The sequence below is a fragment of the Pristiophorus japonicus genome, chromosome 3, assembly GCF_044704955.1.
Source record: "Pristiophorus japonicus isolate sPriJap1 chromosome 3, sPriJap1.hap1, whole genome shotgun sequence".
NCBI classification, from domain to species: domain Eukaryota; kingdom Metazoa; phylum Chordata; class Chondrichthyes; family Pristiophoridae; genus Pristiophorus; species Pristiophorus japonicus.
Window position 1 is genome coordinate 124,423,641 of NC_091979.1, and position 19,961 is coordinate 124,443,601.

At 43.3% G+C, this 19,961-nt stretch overlaps 1 protein-coding gene across 4 annotated transcripts in view; it reads right to left on the reverse strand.

The window, feature by feature from the left end:
- Positions 1–4,029: 4,029 nt before the first annotated feature.
- znf385b (zinc finger protein 385B) overlaps positions 4,030–19,961 on the reverse strand; it is a 751,134-nt gene continuing 735,202 nt past the window's right edge. For all 4 annotated transcript variants that reach the window (XM_070874802.1, XM_070874804.1, XM_070874803.1 and 1 more), the window contains 4 exons: positions 8,372–8,650; positions 6,911–7,089; positions 6,707–6,808; positions 4,030–4,949 (listed from right to left, as the gene is read on the reverse strand). In XM_070874802.1, coding sequence (XP_070730903.1) covers positions 4,734–4,949; positions 6,707–6,808; positions 6,911–7,089; positions 8,372–8,650 — 776 coding nt within the window. In that variant the 3' untranslated portion in view covers positions 4,030–4,733. The remainder of the gene's footprint in view (positions 4,950–6,706; positions 6,809–6,910; positions 7,090–8,371; positions 8,651–19,961) is intronic.

Consider the following 19,961-nt stretch of genomic DNA (forward strand, 5'->3'; position numbering starts at 1 on the left):
TTGTCCCTAATTAATCCTTGCCTTTCCAAATGTAGATTTATCTTTTCTTTCAGGATTTTTTCCAATAATTTTCCCACCACTGAGGTTAGGCTGACAGGCCTGTAATTACTCGGCCTATCCCTTTCTCCCTTCTTAAACAAAGTTACTATATTAGCATCCTCCAATCTCCGGCACCATGGGAGGTAGATTATTATCTGAATGTTGACAGATTAGTAAAAGGGGAGGTGCAACGAGACCTGGGTATCATGGTACATTTGTCATTGAAGGTAGGCATGCAGGTACAGCAGGCAGTAAAGAAAGCAAATGGCATGCTGGCCTTCATAGCGAGGGTATTTGAGTATAGGAGCAGGGAGGTCTTACTGCAGTTGTACAGGGCCTTGGTGAGACCACACCTTGAGTATTGTATGCAGCTTTGGTCTCCTAATTTGAGGAAGGATATTCTTGCAATTGAGGGAGTGCAGCGAAGGTTCACCAGACTGATTCCTGGGATGGCAGGACTGACATACGATGAAAGACGGGATCGACTAGGCTTATATTCACTGGAATTTAGAAGAATGAGAGGGGATCTCATAGAAATATATAAAATTCTGACGGGATTGGACAGGTTAGATGCAGGAAGAATGTTCCCGATGTTGGGGAAGTCCAGAACCAGGGGTCACACTCGAAGGATAAGGGGTAAGCCATTTAGGAGTGAGATGAGGAGAAACTTCTTCACTCAGAGAATTGTGAACCTGTGGAATTCTCTACCACAGAAAGTTGTTGAGGCCAGTTCATCAGATATATTCAAAAGGGAGTTAGATGTGGCCCTTACGGCTAAAGAGATCAAGGGGTATGGAGAGAAAGCAGGAATGGGGTATTGAAGTTGCATGATCAGCCATGATCATATTGAATGGTAGTGAAGGCTTGAAGGGCCAAATGGCCTACTCCTGCACCTATCTTCTATGTTTCTATGCCCAAATCCAAAGAGGACTGGAAAATGATGGTCAAGGCTTCTGCTATTTCCTCTTTTACTTCGCTCAACAGCCTGGGATGCATTTCATCCGAGCCTGGGGACTTATCTACTTTCAAAGCTGCTAAAGCCCTTAATACTTCATCTCTCAGTGTATTTATTTCATCCAGAATATCAAACTTCTCCTCAATAGCAGTATCTGCATTGCCCCTTTCCTTTGTGAAAATAGATGCAATGTATTCATTAAGAACCTTATCAACATCTTCCGCCTGCACACAAAGATTACCCTCATGATCTCTAATAGGCCCTATCCTTTCTTTAGTTACCCTCTTACTCTTAATATATTTATGGAACATCTTTGGGTTTTCCTTAATTTTACTAGCCAAGAATTTTTTGTGCTTTCTCTTAGCATTCCTAATATCCTTTTTAATTTTGCCTTAACTTTCTATATTCCTCCAAAGATTCTATAGTATTTAGCCATTGGTATATGACATAAGCTTCCCTTTTTTCTTTATCCTCCCCTGTAAGTCCCTAGACATCCAAGGGGCTCCAGAATTATTATTTCCTAACCTTTTTCTTTAAGGGCACATGTTTGGCCTGAGCCTTCCGGATCGCCTCCTTGAATGCCTCCCACTGTTCCGACACTGATTTACCCACAAGGAGCTGTTTCCAGTCCACTGTGGCCAAATCACTCCTTAATTTAGCAAAAGTAGCTTTTCCCCAATTTGGGACTTTTATTCCAGACCTATCCTTGTCCTTATCCATAACCAACTTGAATCTGACTGAATTATGGTCACTGGCACCCAATTCCTCTCCCACTAATACGCCTTCAACCTGCCCCAAAACTGCCACCTCTCGTGTTGGGCTTGCTACATACTGACTAAAGTAGTTCTCTTGAATGCATTTCAAGAATTCCGCACCCTGTATACCCTTCACACTATATTTGTCCCAGGCAATATTTGGATAGTTAAAATCCCCTACAATAACTACTATTTTGGACTTCACAGCAATTTGCCTAATTTTGCTCCTCTATCTCCCTCCAACTGTTTGGGGGTCTATAATACATTACCCCTTTTTTATTTTTCAATTCGACCCATATGGCCTCATTTGATGATCCCTCTAACATATTATCCCTCCTCACCACTGTAACAGTTTCTTTAATCAGTACCGCAACGCACCCCCCCCCCCACCCTTTTTGTCTAAAAATCCTGTAACCAGGAATATTGTTCTGCCAAACCTGCCCCTCTTTCAGCCATGTTTCTGTAATGGCTACAATGTCATACTCCCAAGTATTGACCTGTGCTCTTAGCTCATCCGCCATTTGCTATACTCCTTGCATTAAAGTATATACCATTTACCACAGGAAGATCTCCTTGATTACTACTTACTAAGCCTTGTTTCCTCTGCCTTACAGATTCGCTTTCTAAATTCTTGCTATCCAATTTCTGCTTTACTTCCTTCCCTATTGAATTTGTTCTCAGGTTCCCATCCCCCTGCCAAGCTAGTTTAAATTCTCCTCAACAACACTAACAAAACTCCCCGTGAGGATATTGGTCCCGGCACTGTTGAGGTGCAAACCGTCCGGTTTGTACAGGTCCCATCTCCCCCAGAAGTGGTCCCAATGCCTCAAGAAATTAAAGCCCTCCCTCGTATACCAACAATATAAATAAAAGTTTGATAAAAGTTATTTGAAAAAAATATATGTTTAAACCCCCCGGCTAGTTTTTTGCTTTGCCGAGCTTGGCGACTAGCTTTCTCCTCGATGCTGGAAACTCCTGCAACCACAGAGCCGCCGTAGCTCCGCTTACGCTGGGCGGGCTTGCTCTTAACGCGATCCCACTGAGTCCCATCGACCTGCCTCCCGCGCCGGGGTTGGGTTGGCGCAACGCAACCTGGGCTGGCCGCTCCACCCCTCCCCGCTGCCTTGGGGGCTCCCTCCGAGGTCGGGCCGCGACCTGGGCTGGCCGCTCCTCCTCACTCCGCTGCCGTTGGCGCTCCCTCTAGGGTCAGGCCGGCAGCTGCGACCTGGGCTGGCTGCTCCTCCCCTCCCCGTTGCCCTCAGCGCTCCCTCTAGGGTCAGGCCGGCAGCTGCGACCTGGGCTGGCCGCTCCTCCCCTCCCCGTTGCCCTCGGCGCTCTGCCAAACAAAAAGAAAAGACCTCTTCATTACTTTGAATGAGTCTTGGAGATTGTTGGGGGGGGGTGTGGGGAGGGTGGTGGATCGCGGGGTCGGGGATATCTGTATCAGGGCTGGCTGGCTGGGGGCTGACAGTTGTAAAAGACAGTAGAACACGTGACCTCCCCTTGTCCGGCAAAATCCCTTATCCGGCACAGGCCAGGTCCCGAGGGTGCTGGATAAGGGGGATTCAACCTGTAGTTGTTTAGTTCTTTCTAAATATTTGCTTTCGAAACAAAGAGTGGAAGCATTTGGGATGGGCAGTATTAGTAAAATTAGGAGAAATATTGTTGAACAAATTTACACCAAATAGATTTACAGTTTTTGAAAAAAACATCAATTGTTTCTGAAATGGTACACAGACAGTTTTATTTTTACATGTATTAAGCACTGGACATTTTACAAGGAGTACTTGATGGAAGTTACTGAGAGAGTTGATTGATACTCCTCATAATTGTTGTAATGTCTTTCGAGTACTGAAAAATACAAACAGCAACCTATTTTCTTTTATTCACTGCATATCTCGTTAGCCTTTATTTTCAAGGCAAATGGTACTGCAACACATTCAGTAAAGCCTAAAATTATTTTTTCTCTAAAATTATTTATTTTCTGTACATTATTGCATTGAAGTGCTACAAATTAATGCAGCAGCATTACAGCTAAACATGACAATGGAAGAAGTCTGCGATGCAGAAGGGATTTTGAAAGAGTGTGTAAAATAAAGAGACCTAAATATTTATTTAATCATCATAAATTGTGCAACACACTGAGCTGATACTTCAAAAGCATCTTTCACATTATTTAGCAGCAAAACTGGCATAAAATACTAGCAAACAACTTAAAACAAATTTAGCACAGAGCAAAAATGAAAACATAATAATCTGAATTTTATTTCATGAGCCAGTACTATCTGCACGTTATGAACGATTGGAGTGTTAAACCCTGACAAAACAATAAGTGAAAGAAAAGCAAAAATGAAGTTCACAGAATGTTCTGTAAATGTCTGCAAGCACCTACACTGCAACTAAACATAAATTATCGTTAAGAGTTTTAAATTAGACCTGAAACAATTCTATCACTACACAAGTTACAACAGTATTGTATTCAGGTCTGTAACAGCATTTCACAATCCCTGACAGCACAACATTGTTTTAAACTACAGAATCCATTGTTCATATGTTATTCACAATTTACCACATAATGCATTACATTATGTACCAGGAGATGTTAATTTACATCAATAATATTTTTGTACACCTCTACTTATTAGGAAGACTCTTGATTTCAAGTCTGCAGCAACAGGAAACAATTATTTGCTCTTGGTCTGTAGATGGATTCCATCTGTGGACAGACTCAAGCCAAATAAAAACAATTATAGATTTTAAGGGCAAAAATCCCATAAAAGTTCCATTGTAAATCATAACCTGGTGTTGGTAAATTAATTAAAAATCTCGTAATTCCAGCACTGAGATCACAACTGTCCATGAAAGATCCTTTGACCAGGTTTCAGTCCGTACACTTCACAGTGTGGACAAATACAAGGAATAAAAATAAAGTTGTTGGTTTTCCTGTCTCAACAGGCCTTGTGTTGTCCCATGATAGGAAAGAGTCAATAAGGCGCAAAGAGAATTGAGCCTGGTGATGCACGGATGGGTCCAGGTGCTGGCCTCAAAAGGGCAGGTGTTAATGCAGTGGTCTGGAACAGCGAGGTAGCAGGACGTGGATGGAGAGAAAGTGAAGAGGTCATAGCTGCAGCTGCAAAAGGATTTGATAGAAAACCAGGTGGCAACGGTTTTATTAAATCCTTTTGAAATGCTATCTTTGCCTGGTAATAAGAAAGACAAAAGAAATGCCTTATTGACGTGTCAAAGTGACTAATGATACAATTCAATACAATTGTAACCTGCTTCTTACATTAGATATATACTATGAGGGTGAGTCACTATTTCTCTGACCAAGTTAATATATATAGAATCATTACCATTCAACACTTATACCAATCATATGTAGTTCTTTTCTATTAACAGTGTAGTGTCTCAGAAAGTTATTTCCTCCCCCACCCCACCCCAACCTCCCCCCCCCACTACCCCCCACACCCACACCCCCCTCCCCCATCCGTCACGCTAGCCTCTAAAATAGCACTGGTGATATTTTGTAGAAACTAGTTGATTTGTCAAGATACATTTTTAATAATTTGACTGAAAACTTGTGGACTTGGTTTTGGTTCTTGAACCACGCAAAAGCTGAATGTACAATGGCAATTTACTCATGTTGCGTGCTGTCAGCACAACAACTTTGCATCTGTAGAGAACTTTTCCACTACAGCAGTGCAACCAGCTACAGCAGTGTAACCAACTGCATATGTACAAGTTGATGTTGTTAAGAACTTTTACACTGGCCCAGAAATCCCGGTTGGCTGCTTCCTGTGGGCGATCGAGGGAAAAACTTTAAAAAGATGTGCACTTACCTGAAGCTGTAGCGCCCACGTGAGTTCCCAGTCCTGAGGCCTCCACTGACTGCGTGTTGGAGCGCGTGCACGTCAGGACGTGCGCAGGGCTGGAACTGTAGTCACATGGCTCTGGGCAGCCAATTAAGGTAAAGTATGTTCTTATTCATAATAATGGGAGCTCCGTAAGTTGGAGTTCCCATTATGAATGAGAAACCCCCCCCCCCACCAAACACTAATAGAAAATAGAAAAAATACACGACATATTTTTATTAATTTAACTTAGTTATTTATGTATTATAAAAAATATATACTTTTCTGATATTTTTTAAAGTTTTTTAAATTATGGTTTACAATAAACTTACCACAGTGTAGTGGGGAGAGTTTTTAACAATAAAATGTGTTTTTATAATTTTATTTTAAAATATTTTTGTGTATTTTAAACTCTTCGGCCTATAAAAGTAGGCTATGCGCCTGCTTTTATCAGGCGCAAGAGTTTTCAGGACATTTGCTGGGCAAGATACGGGTAAATACTGCAATCTTGCCCATGCAAATGTCCTGGCTGCCAAGATACGGCAGATCGGAAAAGCTGGTTTTCAGCGCATTCGCATTGTGTGCTGAAACTCAGCTTTTCAGATGCCTTCCCGGGTCCGTACACACTCTGTATCGACCCGGGAGGCCGGAATTTCTGCCCCATTAGCAGTGTAACCAACTGCACAGGTGCAGATGGCTTCACTCCATAGTATAAACAAGTCCAGCTTCTGGGAACCAACAGGATAGTAACGCAGGAAAATGTGGGTCTCCAATTCTTCAATCAGGATAAGGTTGATGCTTTCTGTAATGTAAATATAGGGAGCTGGTTCCATATGCTTGTTTTCTGATGCAGACCTGGTTCCCATTTCGAGGGAGAGGTGTACAAGGTTTGCTCTCACAAAAACTCCTGCACCTATTTTCTATGTTTCTATGTAAAACAGGGTGCAATGTTAAATGCAAAATAAAAGTACCTTAAATGTAGAGGTTTACAGGTTCACTGATTATAGTTTAATTACCATTATACCCTGGTCACTAATAAAAGTTGAATACCTAGTAGTTTTCGGCACTGAATCAACGTTCAAATGAAACTGTTATAGACTTACTGCCAAGAGAGTTGAGTTGCGTTGCAGTTTGTTATAGGGACTATATTTAGGTTTCAATGGTTTTCCCGCTACTCTGTCCTTGTGTCTCCTGCTGGAAATGTGCTACAAAAGATAAAATATCAAGATTTCATTATAGGGCAGGGATCTGTATAATGGAAAAAAAGTCAGTAGCTTTCCATTTTTGGATTTCATTTAACTATTTACCTGTTTGAGTTGAATTTCAGAGTTGACATGAACATCACAGATTTCACAATGAAAAGTCTTGTTTTGCAATCCTGAACCCTTTGTACCATTTGGAAGTTTAGCTTTTGATCCTGGTCTGGGATAAGATTTAATAGGACCGGCTCCAATCCGAGCTTCAACCATTGTTTTGTGCTTGGAGCCTGTTTATAATATAAAACATTCAATATCTCCATCATTTGCTATAATTTATAAATTATCTGTTAATGTATACTAATTTTATGTTGGGGGAGAGACGGGTAGAAGGAAAGAATCAGGCATGGTATATGAGAAATACTGGGCACACATGCGTCCAAAGATTGATGGTTCCCATGTTAACATACAGTTGTGCTGTTGTATTTTTAGGGCTACGAATATTTCTGTATTTTATGAGAATTTATCATTGTTGTTTATCTAGTTGCTGTTGTTCAATGTCATTGCTCAGAATCAGCACTTCTGCCTTTCATTCTCCAGCAAGGTAAAGCAAGAAATTCTATTAGAAGGTAGGACTATCCCAGCTTCTATAATAGGATTGAAAAGGTTCTAATAAGTATAATAATACCACAATGTTAATGCTGAATGCTGGCATTTGCAATTGTCAATGGCAGCTGAGTAAGCCAGAGGATGAAGCAGCAAAGCAGAGAGGGCGAGCTGAGTGGAAGGGGGAGAGGAAAGAGGAGTATAGAGGTTGGAAGGGGAAAAGACCATGAATGCATGGAGGTGAGGAGAGAATGGGATGCGTGCTTCAAATACACACATTGCAATTTCGAGGGCCCCATAAATTGAACCATATACTTAGCTATCTAAAGCTTAGTGCCAGATCTGGGTACAATGATACCCAAGTGCCATCTAAGCACAAGCCTATTTTCATCAGCATGCCAGGATGTTCTGAACATGTCTATGTGTGAACCGTAAGGATAGGCCACAGGGAGCAACAGATAACTTTGTAAAGCTTTTTTTGAACAATTATTAGAATGAAAGAGTTCTGGATGAGTGTTGTGTAAGATTCATCAATCCTTTTGTGAAAATTAAATATTTCTATATTAAAAACTAGCTTGAAAAAAGCAAAGATTGTTTCAAGATTGCCCCGTGGAAGGTTTATGCGATTAGAGAAAAGCCTAAAATATACCAATACATATATTTTCAAAATAGCTACCCACATTGATAAATCTCTCTGGCATGTCTGCTGAGAGGCACCTTTGTTCTTATTCTTCAGAACTGATAGCAATTGGAATTTTTTTCCCCCCTTACTTAGGCTGGCATTGTGCCTTGATTTACAATTGTGTCTGGGAAACAACATATTTTCCACCAATGTAAACTGTCAGTGCCACATAATTAATATTTCCCCTTTAAATTCTTACAAGAATCACGCTGGAACAATTAAATTACCTAACAGGAAAGCTTAGCAGTTTTTGCTGCCAAACTAATTATCACCATAGTACCAACCTGTATTGTGTGCTTCCAGCTGTGACAATGAATTTACAGCTACTTTGCATAGTGAACAGTAGAGAAGCTTTTTTGCTTTTTCTTCCTCTGACTCAGTAGAAGTAGTTGCAGTGCCATCAACACTTACTGCTGCCACTGATATCACTGTTTTTGTTGCATGTGCATTCAGAGTTGCAGTTTCTCCTATAACTGAAGTGGGTTTAGGCAGTTCAGTGCCTACACTCGTATGTATCAGTAGATTATTCACAGTTACACTGTTGAACGCCAGCCTGACTGCATCTGTGAGTAAAAGAAAAGTTTTGCTAATTTTGAATGATAATTATAACAGCACCAAAATAGGATTGTATATTAAATTCCTAGTCACCAACAGAGAACAACTGAACCTGTGACCTCACTATTCCATTTAAAATCAATTCTAAGTAAATTCTGTACACATGTATTTAAAGAAGAATGTAACTATGTAAAAACTATATTTCCTTTGGACCAGATAATTGTTAAATCTATGGACCCAAATTTCCCCATGAGTTGCACCATTTTTTTTGGCGTAACTTGATTTTCTGTTGTATCTTTTTAGTTGCAAATAAGGCCATTTAATTTGCGCCAGTGTAAGTGAGTTAGATAGGTTTTTTGTTAGGACAGTTTTTTTTTCAAAAGGGGATGTTCCCAGCCACTTACACCATTTATGCCAATTTGGCCAGAAAAAAATTGCACTAAACTAACTTAGGGCTGCATGTGTGTCCACTTTTGTCCGCACAGAAAGACCTTACTTACACAGTTAAGGAATCGGCGCAAATAACTACATTTAAAGCACCACCAAGCACCAAACAAATCACAAGCAGTAATAAGCAATTAATTAACAAATAAAATAGAAGGAACCCTGCATCTAAAGCACTAAGACCAAAGTAATAAGCAATCAATAAATAAAAAATAAAAAAATAGAAGGAACCCTGCACCTGAACAATATTTCAAGCACCACCAAGCACCAAACAAAGCACAAGCAGCAATAACCATTTCATAAAAACTAAAGAACTGAAGTAAATAATTAAATTAACAAATAAAGAGCTGAAGTAAATCCTACCTTCAACTAAACTCAGCACGGCTGGCCGTGCGGGAGTCCCTTTGGTCTGGGATAGGGGAGGGAGAACGCGGCTGCCGCCCCACCGACTTTTAACTCTTTTCCCTTTTTGCCCATTTTTCTTTTTTCCTTTTTTGCCCACTGACATCTTCAAAGAGCTTCACACGTAAATTATTTATAATACAACCTAACTGCATGTTGCTGGTTATTTATTGATACTCAGGATGGGATGTCGATTAAGACACATGGCTGTCACTGTACATGTGCTTCTTTAACATGACAAGACCACTACCTAACCAAACGAATGCAAAGCCAGCCCAGCATGGCAAGTGACGTCGCTACACGACAAGCTATGCTCAGTCCAAATCACTAGACTGCAGCCAAAGATGACCAACCTTTCCCCCGTCTCATCTCGCCCCGATCAAAACTCAGTCACACCAACCTGTTTCTTGCAGCCCTCAGCGGCCGGCCTGTGCGGCAGGCCATTCGGCCTGGGATAGGGGCAGGACGCGTTCTGCAGGCATCATCATCACAATCATGGGACGGAGCTACTGCGCATGCGCGGCCGCTCTACTGCGCACGGCACTGTTTTCGGTGCAGGGCTGAAGCTCCGCCCCCCACTCCACGAGGAGTGCTGCGCCAGGACCTGGGACACAAAGCAGAGTGGCCAGAATCGTGAGTAAGTTTGTCGGCGCCGTTTCCAGCGCACAAAGTCGGCGTATCTCGGGAGAGTGAGTCGAAAAAAGGGGTTGGGGAAATTTGGGCCCTATATTTGTGCTTTTTGCATCTAGACCTTCAACTAACTTGAATAGCTGCATTATTCATGTGCTTCAGCTCATAAACACAAACACATTACCTTGAAAACCATGTGACAGGTAAGGAATTCACATTAAGCTATGCATTTTAAAATAATGATTTGTAATACCTTATTAAAGTTGAAATAGCAGCGCATTTGGAAAGCAGTGAAAAGGTCGGTCCAAGTCAACATGGATTTATGAAAGGGAAATCATGCTTGACAAATCTTATGGAATTTTTTGAGGATGTAACTAGTAGAGTGGACAAGGGAGAACCAGTGGATGTGGTGTATTTGGACTTTCAAAAGGCTTTTGACAAGGTCCCCCATAAGAGAATGATGTGCAAAATTAAAGCACATGGTATTGGGGGTAATGTCCTGACGTGGATAGAGAACTGGTTGGCAGACAGGAAGCAGAGAGTCGGGATAAACGGGTCCTTTTCAGAATGGCAGGGAGTGACTAGTGGGGGTGCCGCAGGGCTCAGTGCTGGGACCCCAGCTATTTACAATATACATTAATGATTTAGATGAAGGAATTGAGTGTAATATCTCCAAGTTTGCAGATGACACTAAATTGGGTGACAGTGTGAGCTGTGAGGAGGATGCCAAGAGGCTGCAGGGTGACTTGGACAGGTTAGGTGATTATACTGCATCTGCCATGCATTTGCCCAATGTGGATAAATGTGAGGTTATCCACTTTGGGGGCAACAACACGAAGGCAGAATATTATCTGAATGGCGGCAGATTAGGAAAAGGGGAGGTGCAACGAGACCTGCGTGCACAAACATAGAAACATAGAAAATAGGTGCAGACATTCAATAAGATCATGGTTGATCATTCCCACAGTACCCTTTTCCTACTTTCTCTCCATACTCCTTGATCCCCTTAGCCGTAAGGGCCATATCTAATTCCCTCTTGAAGATATCCAATGAACTGGAATCAACAACTCTCTGCGGCAGGGAATTCCACAGGTTAACAACTCTCTGAGTGAAGAAGTTTCTCCTCATCTCAATCCTAAATGGCCTACTCCTTATCCTAAGATTATGTCCCCTGGTTCTGGACTTCCCCAACATCGGGAACATTCTTCCTGCATCTAACCTGTCCAGTTCCGTCAGAATCTTATACGTTTCTATGAGATCCTCTCTCATCCTTCTAAACTCCAGTGAACAAAGGCCCAGTTGATCTAGTCTCTCCTCATATGACAGTCCAGCCATCCTGGGAATCAGTCTGGTGAACCTTCGCTGCACTCCCTCAATGGCAAGAACGTCCTTCCTCAGATTAGGAGACCAAAACTGAACACAATATTCCATGTGAGGCCTCACTAAGGCCCTGTACAACTGCAGTAAGACCTCCCCTGCTCCTATACTCAAATCCCCTAGCTATGAAGGCCAACATGACATTTGCCTTCTTCACCACCTGCTGTCCCTGCATGCCCACTTTCAGTGACTGATGTACCATGACATCCAGGTCTCGTTGCACCTCCCCTTTTCCTAATCTGTCACCATTCAGATAATATTCTGCCTTCGTGTTTTTGCCCCCAAAATGGATATCCTCACATTTATCCACATTATAGTGCAGCTGTCATGCATTTGCCCACTCACCTAACCTGTCCAAGTCACCCTGCAGCCTTTTAGCGTCCTCCTCACAGCTCACACCGCCACCCAGTTTAGTGTCATCTGCAAACTTGGAGATATTACACTCAATTCCTTCATCTAAATCATTAATGTATATTGTAAAGAGCTGGGGTCCCAGCACTGAGCGCTGCGGCACTCCACTGGTCACTGCCTGCCATTCTGACTCCCGACTCTCTGCTTCCTGTCTGCCAACCAGTTCTCTATCCACGTCAGTACATTACCCCCAATACCATGCGCTTTGATTTTGCACATCAATCTCTTGTGCGGGACCTTGTCAAAAGCCTTTTGAAAGTCCAAATACACCACATCCACTGGTTCTTCCTTGTCCACTCTGCTAGTTACATCCTCAAAAAATTCCAGAAGATTCGTCAAGCATGATTTCCCTTTCATAAATTCATGCTGACTCGGTCCGATCCTGTCACTGCTTTCCAAATGCGCTGCTATTTCATCCTTAATGATTGATTCAAACATTTTCCCCACTACTGAGGTCAGGCTTACCGGTCTATAATTACCTGTTTTCTCTCTCCCTCCTTTTTTAAAAAGTGGTGTTACATTAGCTATCCTCCAGTCCATAGGAACTGATCCAGAGTCGATTGACTGTTGGAAAATGATCACCAATACATCCGCTATTTCGAGGGCCACTTCTTTAAGTACTCTGGGATGCAAACTATCAGGCCCCGGGGATTTATCGGCCTTCAATCCCATCAATTTCCCTACTACAATTTCCCATCTAATAAGGATATCCTTCAGTGCCTCCTTCTCACTAGACCTACTGTCCCCTAGTACAATCGGAAGGTTAATTGTGTCTTCCTTTGTGAAGACAAAACCGAAGTATTTGTTCAATTGATCTACCATTACTTTATTCCTCATTATAAATTCACCTGAATCTGACTACAAGGGACCTACATTTGTCTTCACTAATCTTTTCTCTTCACATATTTATAGAAGCTTTTGTAGTCAGTTTTTATGTTCCCTTCAAGCTTCCTCTCGTACTCTATTTTCCCCCTCTTAATTAAACCCTTAGTCCTCCTCTGTTGAATTCTAAATTTCTCCCAGTCCTCAGGTTTGTTGCTTTTTCTAGCCAAATTATATTCCTCTTCTTTGGCTTTAACACTATCCTTAATTCCCCTTGTTAACCATGGTTGAGCCACCTTCCCCGTTTTATTTTTACTCCAGACAGGGATGTACAATTGCTGAAATTCATCCATGTGATCTTTAAATGTTTGCCATTGCTTATCCACTGTCAACCCTTCAAGTATCCTTTGCCAGTCTATTCTAGCCAATTCACGCCTCATACCCTCGAAGTTACCTTTCCTTAAGTTCAGGACCCTAGTTTCCGAATTAACTGTGTCACTCTCCATCTTAATAAAGAATTCTACCATATTATGGTCACTCTTCCCCAAAGGGCCTCGCACAACAAGATTGCTAATTAGTCCCTTCTCATTACACATCACCCAATCTTGGATGGCCAGCTCTCCAGTTGGTTCCTTGACATATTGGTCTGGAAAACCATCCCTAACACACTCCAGGAAATCCTCCTCCACCGCATTGCTACCAGTTTGGTTCACCCAATCAATATGTAGATTAAAGTCACCCATGATAACTGCTGTACCTTTATTGCACACATCCCTTATTTCTTGTTCGATGCTGTCCCCAACCTCACTACTACTGTTTGGTGGTCTGTACACAACTCCCACTAGCGTTTTCTGCCGTTTGGTATTCCGCAGCTCCACCCATACCGATTCCACATCATCCAGGCTAATGACCCTCCTTACTATTGCATTAATTTCCTCTTTAACAAGCAACGCCACCCCGCCTCCTTTTCCTTTCTGTCTATCCTTCCTAAATGCTGAATACCCTTGGATGTTGAGTTCCCAGCCTTGGTCATCCTGGAGCCATGTCTCCGTGATGCCAATGACATCTTACCCGTTAACTGCTATCTGCGTAGTTAATTCATCCACCTTATTCCGAATACTCCTCGCATTGAGGCACAGAGCCTTCAGGCTTGTCTTTCTAACACACTTTGCCCCTTTAGAATTTTGGTGTAATGTGGCCCTTTTTGTTTTTTGCCTGGGGTTTCTCTGCCCTCCATTTTTACTATTCTCCTTTCTATCTTTTGCTTCTGACTCCATTTTATTTTCCTCTGTCTCCCTGCATAGGTTCCCATCCCCCTGCCATATTCGTTTAACTCCTCCCCAACAGCACTGGAAAACACTCCCCCGAGGACATTGGTTCCGGTCCTGCCCAGGTGCAGACCATCTGGCTTGGACTGGTCCCACCTCCCCCAGAACCGGTTCCAATGCCCCAGGAATTTGAATCCCTCCCTTCTGCATCACTGCTCAAGCCACGTATTCATCTGAGCTATCCTGCGATTCTTACTCTGACTAGCACGTGACATTGATAGCAATCCTGAGATTACTTCTTTTGAGGTCCTACTTTTTAATTTAACTCCTAGCTCCCTAAATTCAGCTTGTAGGACCTCATCCCGTTTTTTACCTATATCGTTGGTACCTATATGTACCACGACAACTGGCTGTTCACCCTCCCTTTTCAGAATGTCCTGCACCTGCTCCGAGACATCCTTGACCCTTGCACCAGGGAGGCAACATACCATCTTGGAATCTCTGTTGCGGCCGCAGAAATGCCTATCTATTCCCCTTACAATTGAATCCCCTGTCACTATCGCTCTCCCACTCTTTTTTCTGCCCTTTTGTGCAGCAGAGCCAGCCTGCATCTAACTGTCCAGTACCGTCAGAATTTTATATGTTTCTATGAGATCCCCTCTCATCCTTGTAAACTCCAGTGAATAAAGGTCCAGTCAATCCAGTCTCTCCTCATATGTCAGTCCAGCCATCCCGGGAATCAGTCTGGTGAACCTTCACTGCACTCCCTCAATAGTTGGCATGCAGGTAAAGCAGGCGGTGAAGGCGGCAAATGGCATGTTGGCCTTCATAGCTAGGGGATTTGAGTATAGGAGCAGGGAGGTCTTTCTGCAGTTGTACAGGGCCTGGAATATTGTGTTTAGTTTTGGTCTCTTAATCTGAGGAAGGACGTTCTTGCTATTGTGGGAGTGCAGTGAAGGTTCACCAGACTGATTCCCGGGATGGCTGGACTGACATATGAGGAGAGACTGGATTGACTGGACCTTTATTCACTGGAGTTTAGAAGGATGAGAGGGGATCTCATAGAAACATATAAAATTCTGACGGTACTGGACAGGTTAGATGCAGGAAGAATGTTCCCGATGTTGGGGAAGTCCAGAACCAGGGGACGCAGTCTAAGGATAATGGGTAAGCCATTTAGGACTGAAATGAGGAGAAACTTCTCACTCAGAGAGTTGTTAACCTGTGGAATTCCCTACCGCAGAGAGGTGTTGATGCCAGTTCATTGGATATATTCAAGAGGGAGTTAGATATGGCCCTTACAGCCAAAGGGATCAAGGGGTATGGAGAGAAAGCAGGAAAGGGGTACTGAGGTGACTGATCTTATTGAATGGTAGTGCAGGCTCCAAGGGCCAAATGGCCTACTCCTGCACCTATTTTCTATGTTTCCATCATTAAAAAATAAGTCTATTGTATTTTTCAAGCTTAAGTTAACATTGATTTTGACAACAAACAATTATTATCCTTTTATATAACTCTGTATTTTAAAATTTTTAATTGAACTTCACTCCTAAGGATGAAAATTAATTAAGTACAGCATTCTTTAACAGTACTTATGTTTTGATGCCACATTAGTGGTGAAAGAGTGAATATTCAACTGAAACTGAATTAAATAATTTACAGGGAACTATAGGTGCTTTCATGGAGACATGGTTATATCTGGTACCACTGTCTGAAGAGGTCAAAGGGTAAAGCAGGGCAAGATGAAGACTTTCGGCTAGAAATTCATCTACTTACTGTCACACCATAGTGCCATGAAATGGCGATAAAATGGCAGCCACTGCTCTTTCGCCAGCTGGTGGCAGGTCCCGCGGCGGCCGCCATATTTCTCTCCCTTTGTGCTGCTGGTAACTGGCAGCATCCTGGAAACAAAAATGGCGGCGTGTTGATGTCAATCGGCGTGCAACGCCGACTTAACGTCACCAAAGCGAACTTCGACCCTCGCACTGAATTCAGCGCTGAGTCCGAAGCACACCTCTTTAACCTGGCGTGCAAGCAGGTTGATAGTGGCAATGTCTGCAGCTCTTGAAGGGACACACACATCATTCAGGTAAGTTTGAATTTAAGGGTTGGACTGGTTTTCAAAATTTTATATATGATGGCTTGCTGTAATAATGCGCAAATAATTTTAAGTGTATAGGGAGTGCTGCTGGACGCTTGAAAGGGCTAGGATGGTAAATGATGGCCTTTGAGAAAACAGAACATGCTGAGAGAACTTAGCAGGTCATGCAACAGCCGTCGAGAGAAAAAAAGAGTTCACGTCTCAGGACAACATGCTGCCTGACGAACTGAGTATTTTCAGCATTTTATGCTGTCATTTCACATTTACAGCATCCGCTTGCAGAGGGAAGCAGAAGATGCAGAAGAGGAGGAATCAGATGGAAGGATGCATCCCAAACGGCTCCTTTTTGGCCGGAATGGAATCATCAACCTGCGGTCCCACTGGCTGGGCAGGCTGCCTCTTCTTGTTGACCCACTGGCTGGGCAGGCTGCAATTCCTGGGTGTGTGAAATGAGGAAGGCACAAGGGTAGAGTTGTACTGACAGGAGGGTGGGAAAGCAAGAGGTGCATGCCAGGAGGAGGATAACATATGAGGATACCCGTATCTTGTATCCTTTCAGCCTTGCTGCTTGCCAAGGGCTCAACTATGCCCCTGCCAAGAATGGCCTGCACCGTCTCCCCCAAGAGGGTGAGGTGAGGCTAGGAATGGGAGATGTACCTCCTCATTGGAGCAGATTGTTGGCAGGTGAGTGATTGGAGGTTGTGCATTGAGCAGTGTGTGAGGCTAGTGGTGCAGTTGATCGGAGACGGCATTTGAAGATGCATTCACTGACCTGGATCAGTGGTCTGAGGTCATTTAGCTTCTTTGGGCACTGGAGCCAAGTGGTCGGGGCAACACTACTGGCAGTAACGGCCTTAGTGATGTACCCCCACATTGTTCTTTTTGGAGGGACTCCTGGCCCCTGTGGGTAGAGGGCCTCTCTTCCGGTGTTGACCCCCTGCAAAAAGCTGGAGTGCTGCATGCGAGACCCCCAGTGCCCCTTCCCTGGCTTGCGGAGCCATTTATGTTAGTGCTGAAGTAGTTTTCCCATTTGTTGTGGTTAGGAAGGGAATTCAGCTTTAACAGCTGAATATTCACATTTGGAACTTCTTTTAAATATTGAATATTTCTTAAAAGCAGAAAGGGCTGAAAAATGTATTGATTCACTGCATTTTATTTTGTATTGCTTCAGTGTGCATGGCTCTTTTAATTCTCAGACCTCTTCATCAACACAATTCCCTGCGAGATTCACAGCTTTGCTCACAGAGGCTGTGGGAAGCTGCGACACTGGACCTGGATAGAAACCTCATCCCAGATCCCTCCAGCAATGCCACCAGGATAGCGCTGCGCCACCTATCTCCATGCTCCCCAGACCAATTTCTCATGGTTAGTGTTGCGGCCATTTCCAGCAGCCGTTAACAATAGTTCACTGTCACCACTTTTGTGCTAATGTCCAAGATGAATTTCATCCCCAATATAAGCTTACAAACAGGTATAAAACTACGGGTTCACTCCAGCCAACTTAGTACATCTCTCGTTTGGACAACAGAGAAAATAAACAGGCACTGTTTCCAAATGAGTCATATAATCACTGAAATCTGAATTCTAAAGTCACAATTACCAGACTCTGCGCTGCTGCATCAGTGCACACCCAAACCAAGAGGTCCAAGGATTAACTATCATTGGCCCTCCGGCCTCATGAACATATTCGGGCTGCCTGCCTCAATGACAGCGCTGTGCAGATACATCTCAGGAGAGGTTTGGAATAGGCTATGGGTGGAGGCAGTGTGACAAATCAGAGACAGTGGAGAGTTCGAGAGAGGTGGTGGTGAGGTAGAACTTGCCAACAGCTCAATGGGCCTAACACCTGTTTTAAGCATCCAGCCTGGGCGTCTGAAAAATGCGATCCACAAAGTTAGCAGTGGACCAACGCCAGCACAAATTGGGTTAGGATTAGCTTAACTGACTGCTAAATTGGTATGATTTGCATCAGTTTTACATCCAAAAAACGGGCTCACTGCGTACCAATTTCTACTCCAACGAATTTTAGGACACTGTTGAAAGTAGAGAAGCAGTTGCAAAGTGGAAGTATTTAGAACTCAGCAGAGGAGGACAAAGGGTTTGATTAGGGCAGGGAAAATGGAGTACGAGAAGAAGCTTGCAGGGAACATTAAGGCGGATTGCAAAAGTTTCTATAGGTATGTAAAGAGAAAAAGGTTAGTAAAGACAAACATAGGTCCCCTGCAGTCAGAATCAGGGGAAGTCATAACGGGGAACAAAGAAATGGCAGACCAATTGAACAAGTACTTTGGTTCAGTATTCACTAAGGAAGACACAAACAACCTTCCGGATATAAAAGGGGTCAGAGGGTCTAGTAGGGAGGAGGAACTGAGGGAAATCTTTATTAGTCGGGAAATTGTGTTGGGGAAATTGATGGGATTGAAGGCTGATAAATCCCCAGGGCCTGATGGACTGCATCCCAGAGTACTTAAGGAGGTGGCCTTGGAAATAGCGGATACATTGACAGTCATTTTCCAACATTCCATCGACTCTGGATCAGTTCCTATCGAGTGGAGGGTAGCCAATGTAACCCCACTTTTTAAAAAAGGAGGGAGAGAGAAAACGGAATTATAGACCGGTCAGCCTGACCTCAGTAGTGGGTAAAATGATGGAATCAATTATGAAGGATGTCATAGCAGCGCATTTGGAAAATGGTGACATGATAGGTCCAAGTCAGCATGGATTTGTGAAGGGGAAATCATGTTTGACAAATCTTCTGGAATTTTTTGAGGATGTTTCCAGTAAAGTGGACAAAGGAGAACCAGTTGATGTGGTATATTTGGACTTTCAGAAGGCTTTCGACAAGGTCCCACACAAGAGATTAATGTGCAAAGTTAAAGCACATGGGATTGGGGGTAGTGTGCTGACGTGGATTGAGAACTGGTTGTCAGACAGGAAGCAAAGAGTAGGAGTAAATGGGTACTTTTCAGAATGGCAGGCAGTGACTAGTGGGGTACCGCAAGGTTCTGTGCTGGGGCCCCAGCTGTTTACATTGTACATTAATGATTTAGACGAGGGGATTAAATGTAGTATCTCCAAATTTGCGGATGACACTAAGTTGGATGGCAGTGTGAGCTGCGAGGAGGATGCTATGAGGCTGCAGAGTAACTTGGATAGGTTAGGTGAGTGGGCAAATGCATGGCAGATGAAGTATAATGTGGATAAATGTGAGGTTATCCACTTTGGTGGTAAAAACAGAGAGACAGACTATTATCTGAATGGTGACAGATTAGGAAAAGGGAAGGTGCAACGAGACCTGGGTGTCATGGTACATCAGTCCTTGAAGGTTGGCATGCAGATACAGCAGGCGGTTAAGAAAGCAAATGGCATGTTGGCCTTCATAGCGAGGGGATTTGAGTACAGGGGCAGGGAGGTGTTGCTACAGTTGTACAGGGCCTTGGTGAGGCCACACATGGAGTATTGTGTACAATTTTGTTCTCCTAACTTGAGGAAGGACATTCTTGCTATTGAGGGAGTGCAGCGAAGATTCACCAGACTGATTCCCGGGATGGTGGGACTGACCTATCAAGAAAAACTGGATCAACTGGGCTTGTATTCACTGGAGTTCAGAAGAATGAGAGGGGATCTCATAGAAACATTTAAAATCCTGACGGGTTTAGACAGGTTAGATGCAGGAAGAATGTTCCCAATGTTGGGGAAGTCCAGAACCAGGGATCACAGTCTAAGGATAAGGGGTAAGCCATTTAGGACCGAGATAAGGAGGGACTTCTTCACCCAGAGAGTGGTGAACCTGTGGAATTCTCTGCCACAGAAAGTGGTTGGGGCCAATTCACTAAATATATTCAAAAGGGAGTTAGATGAAGT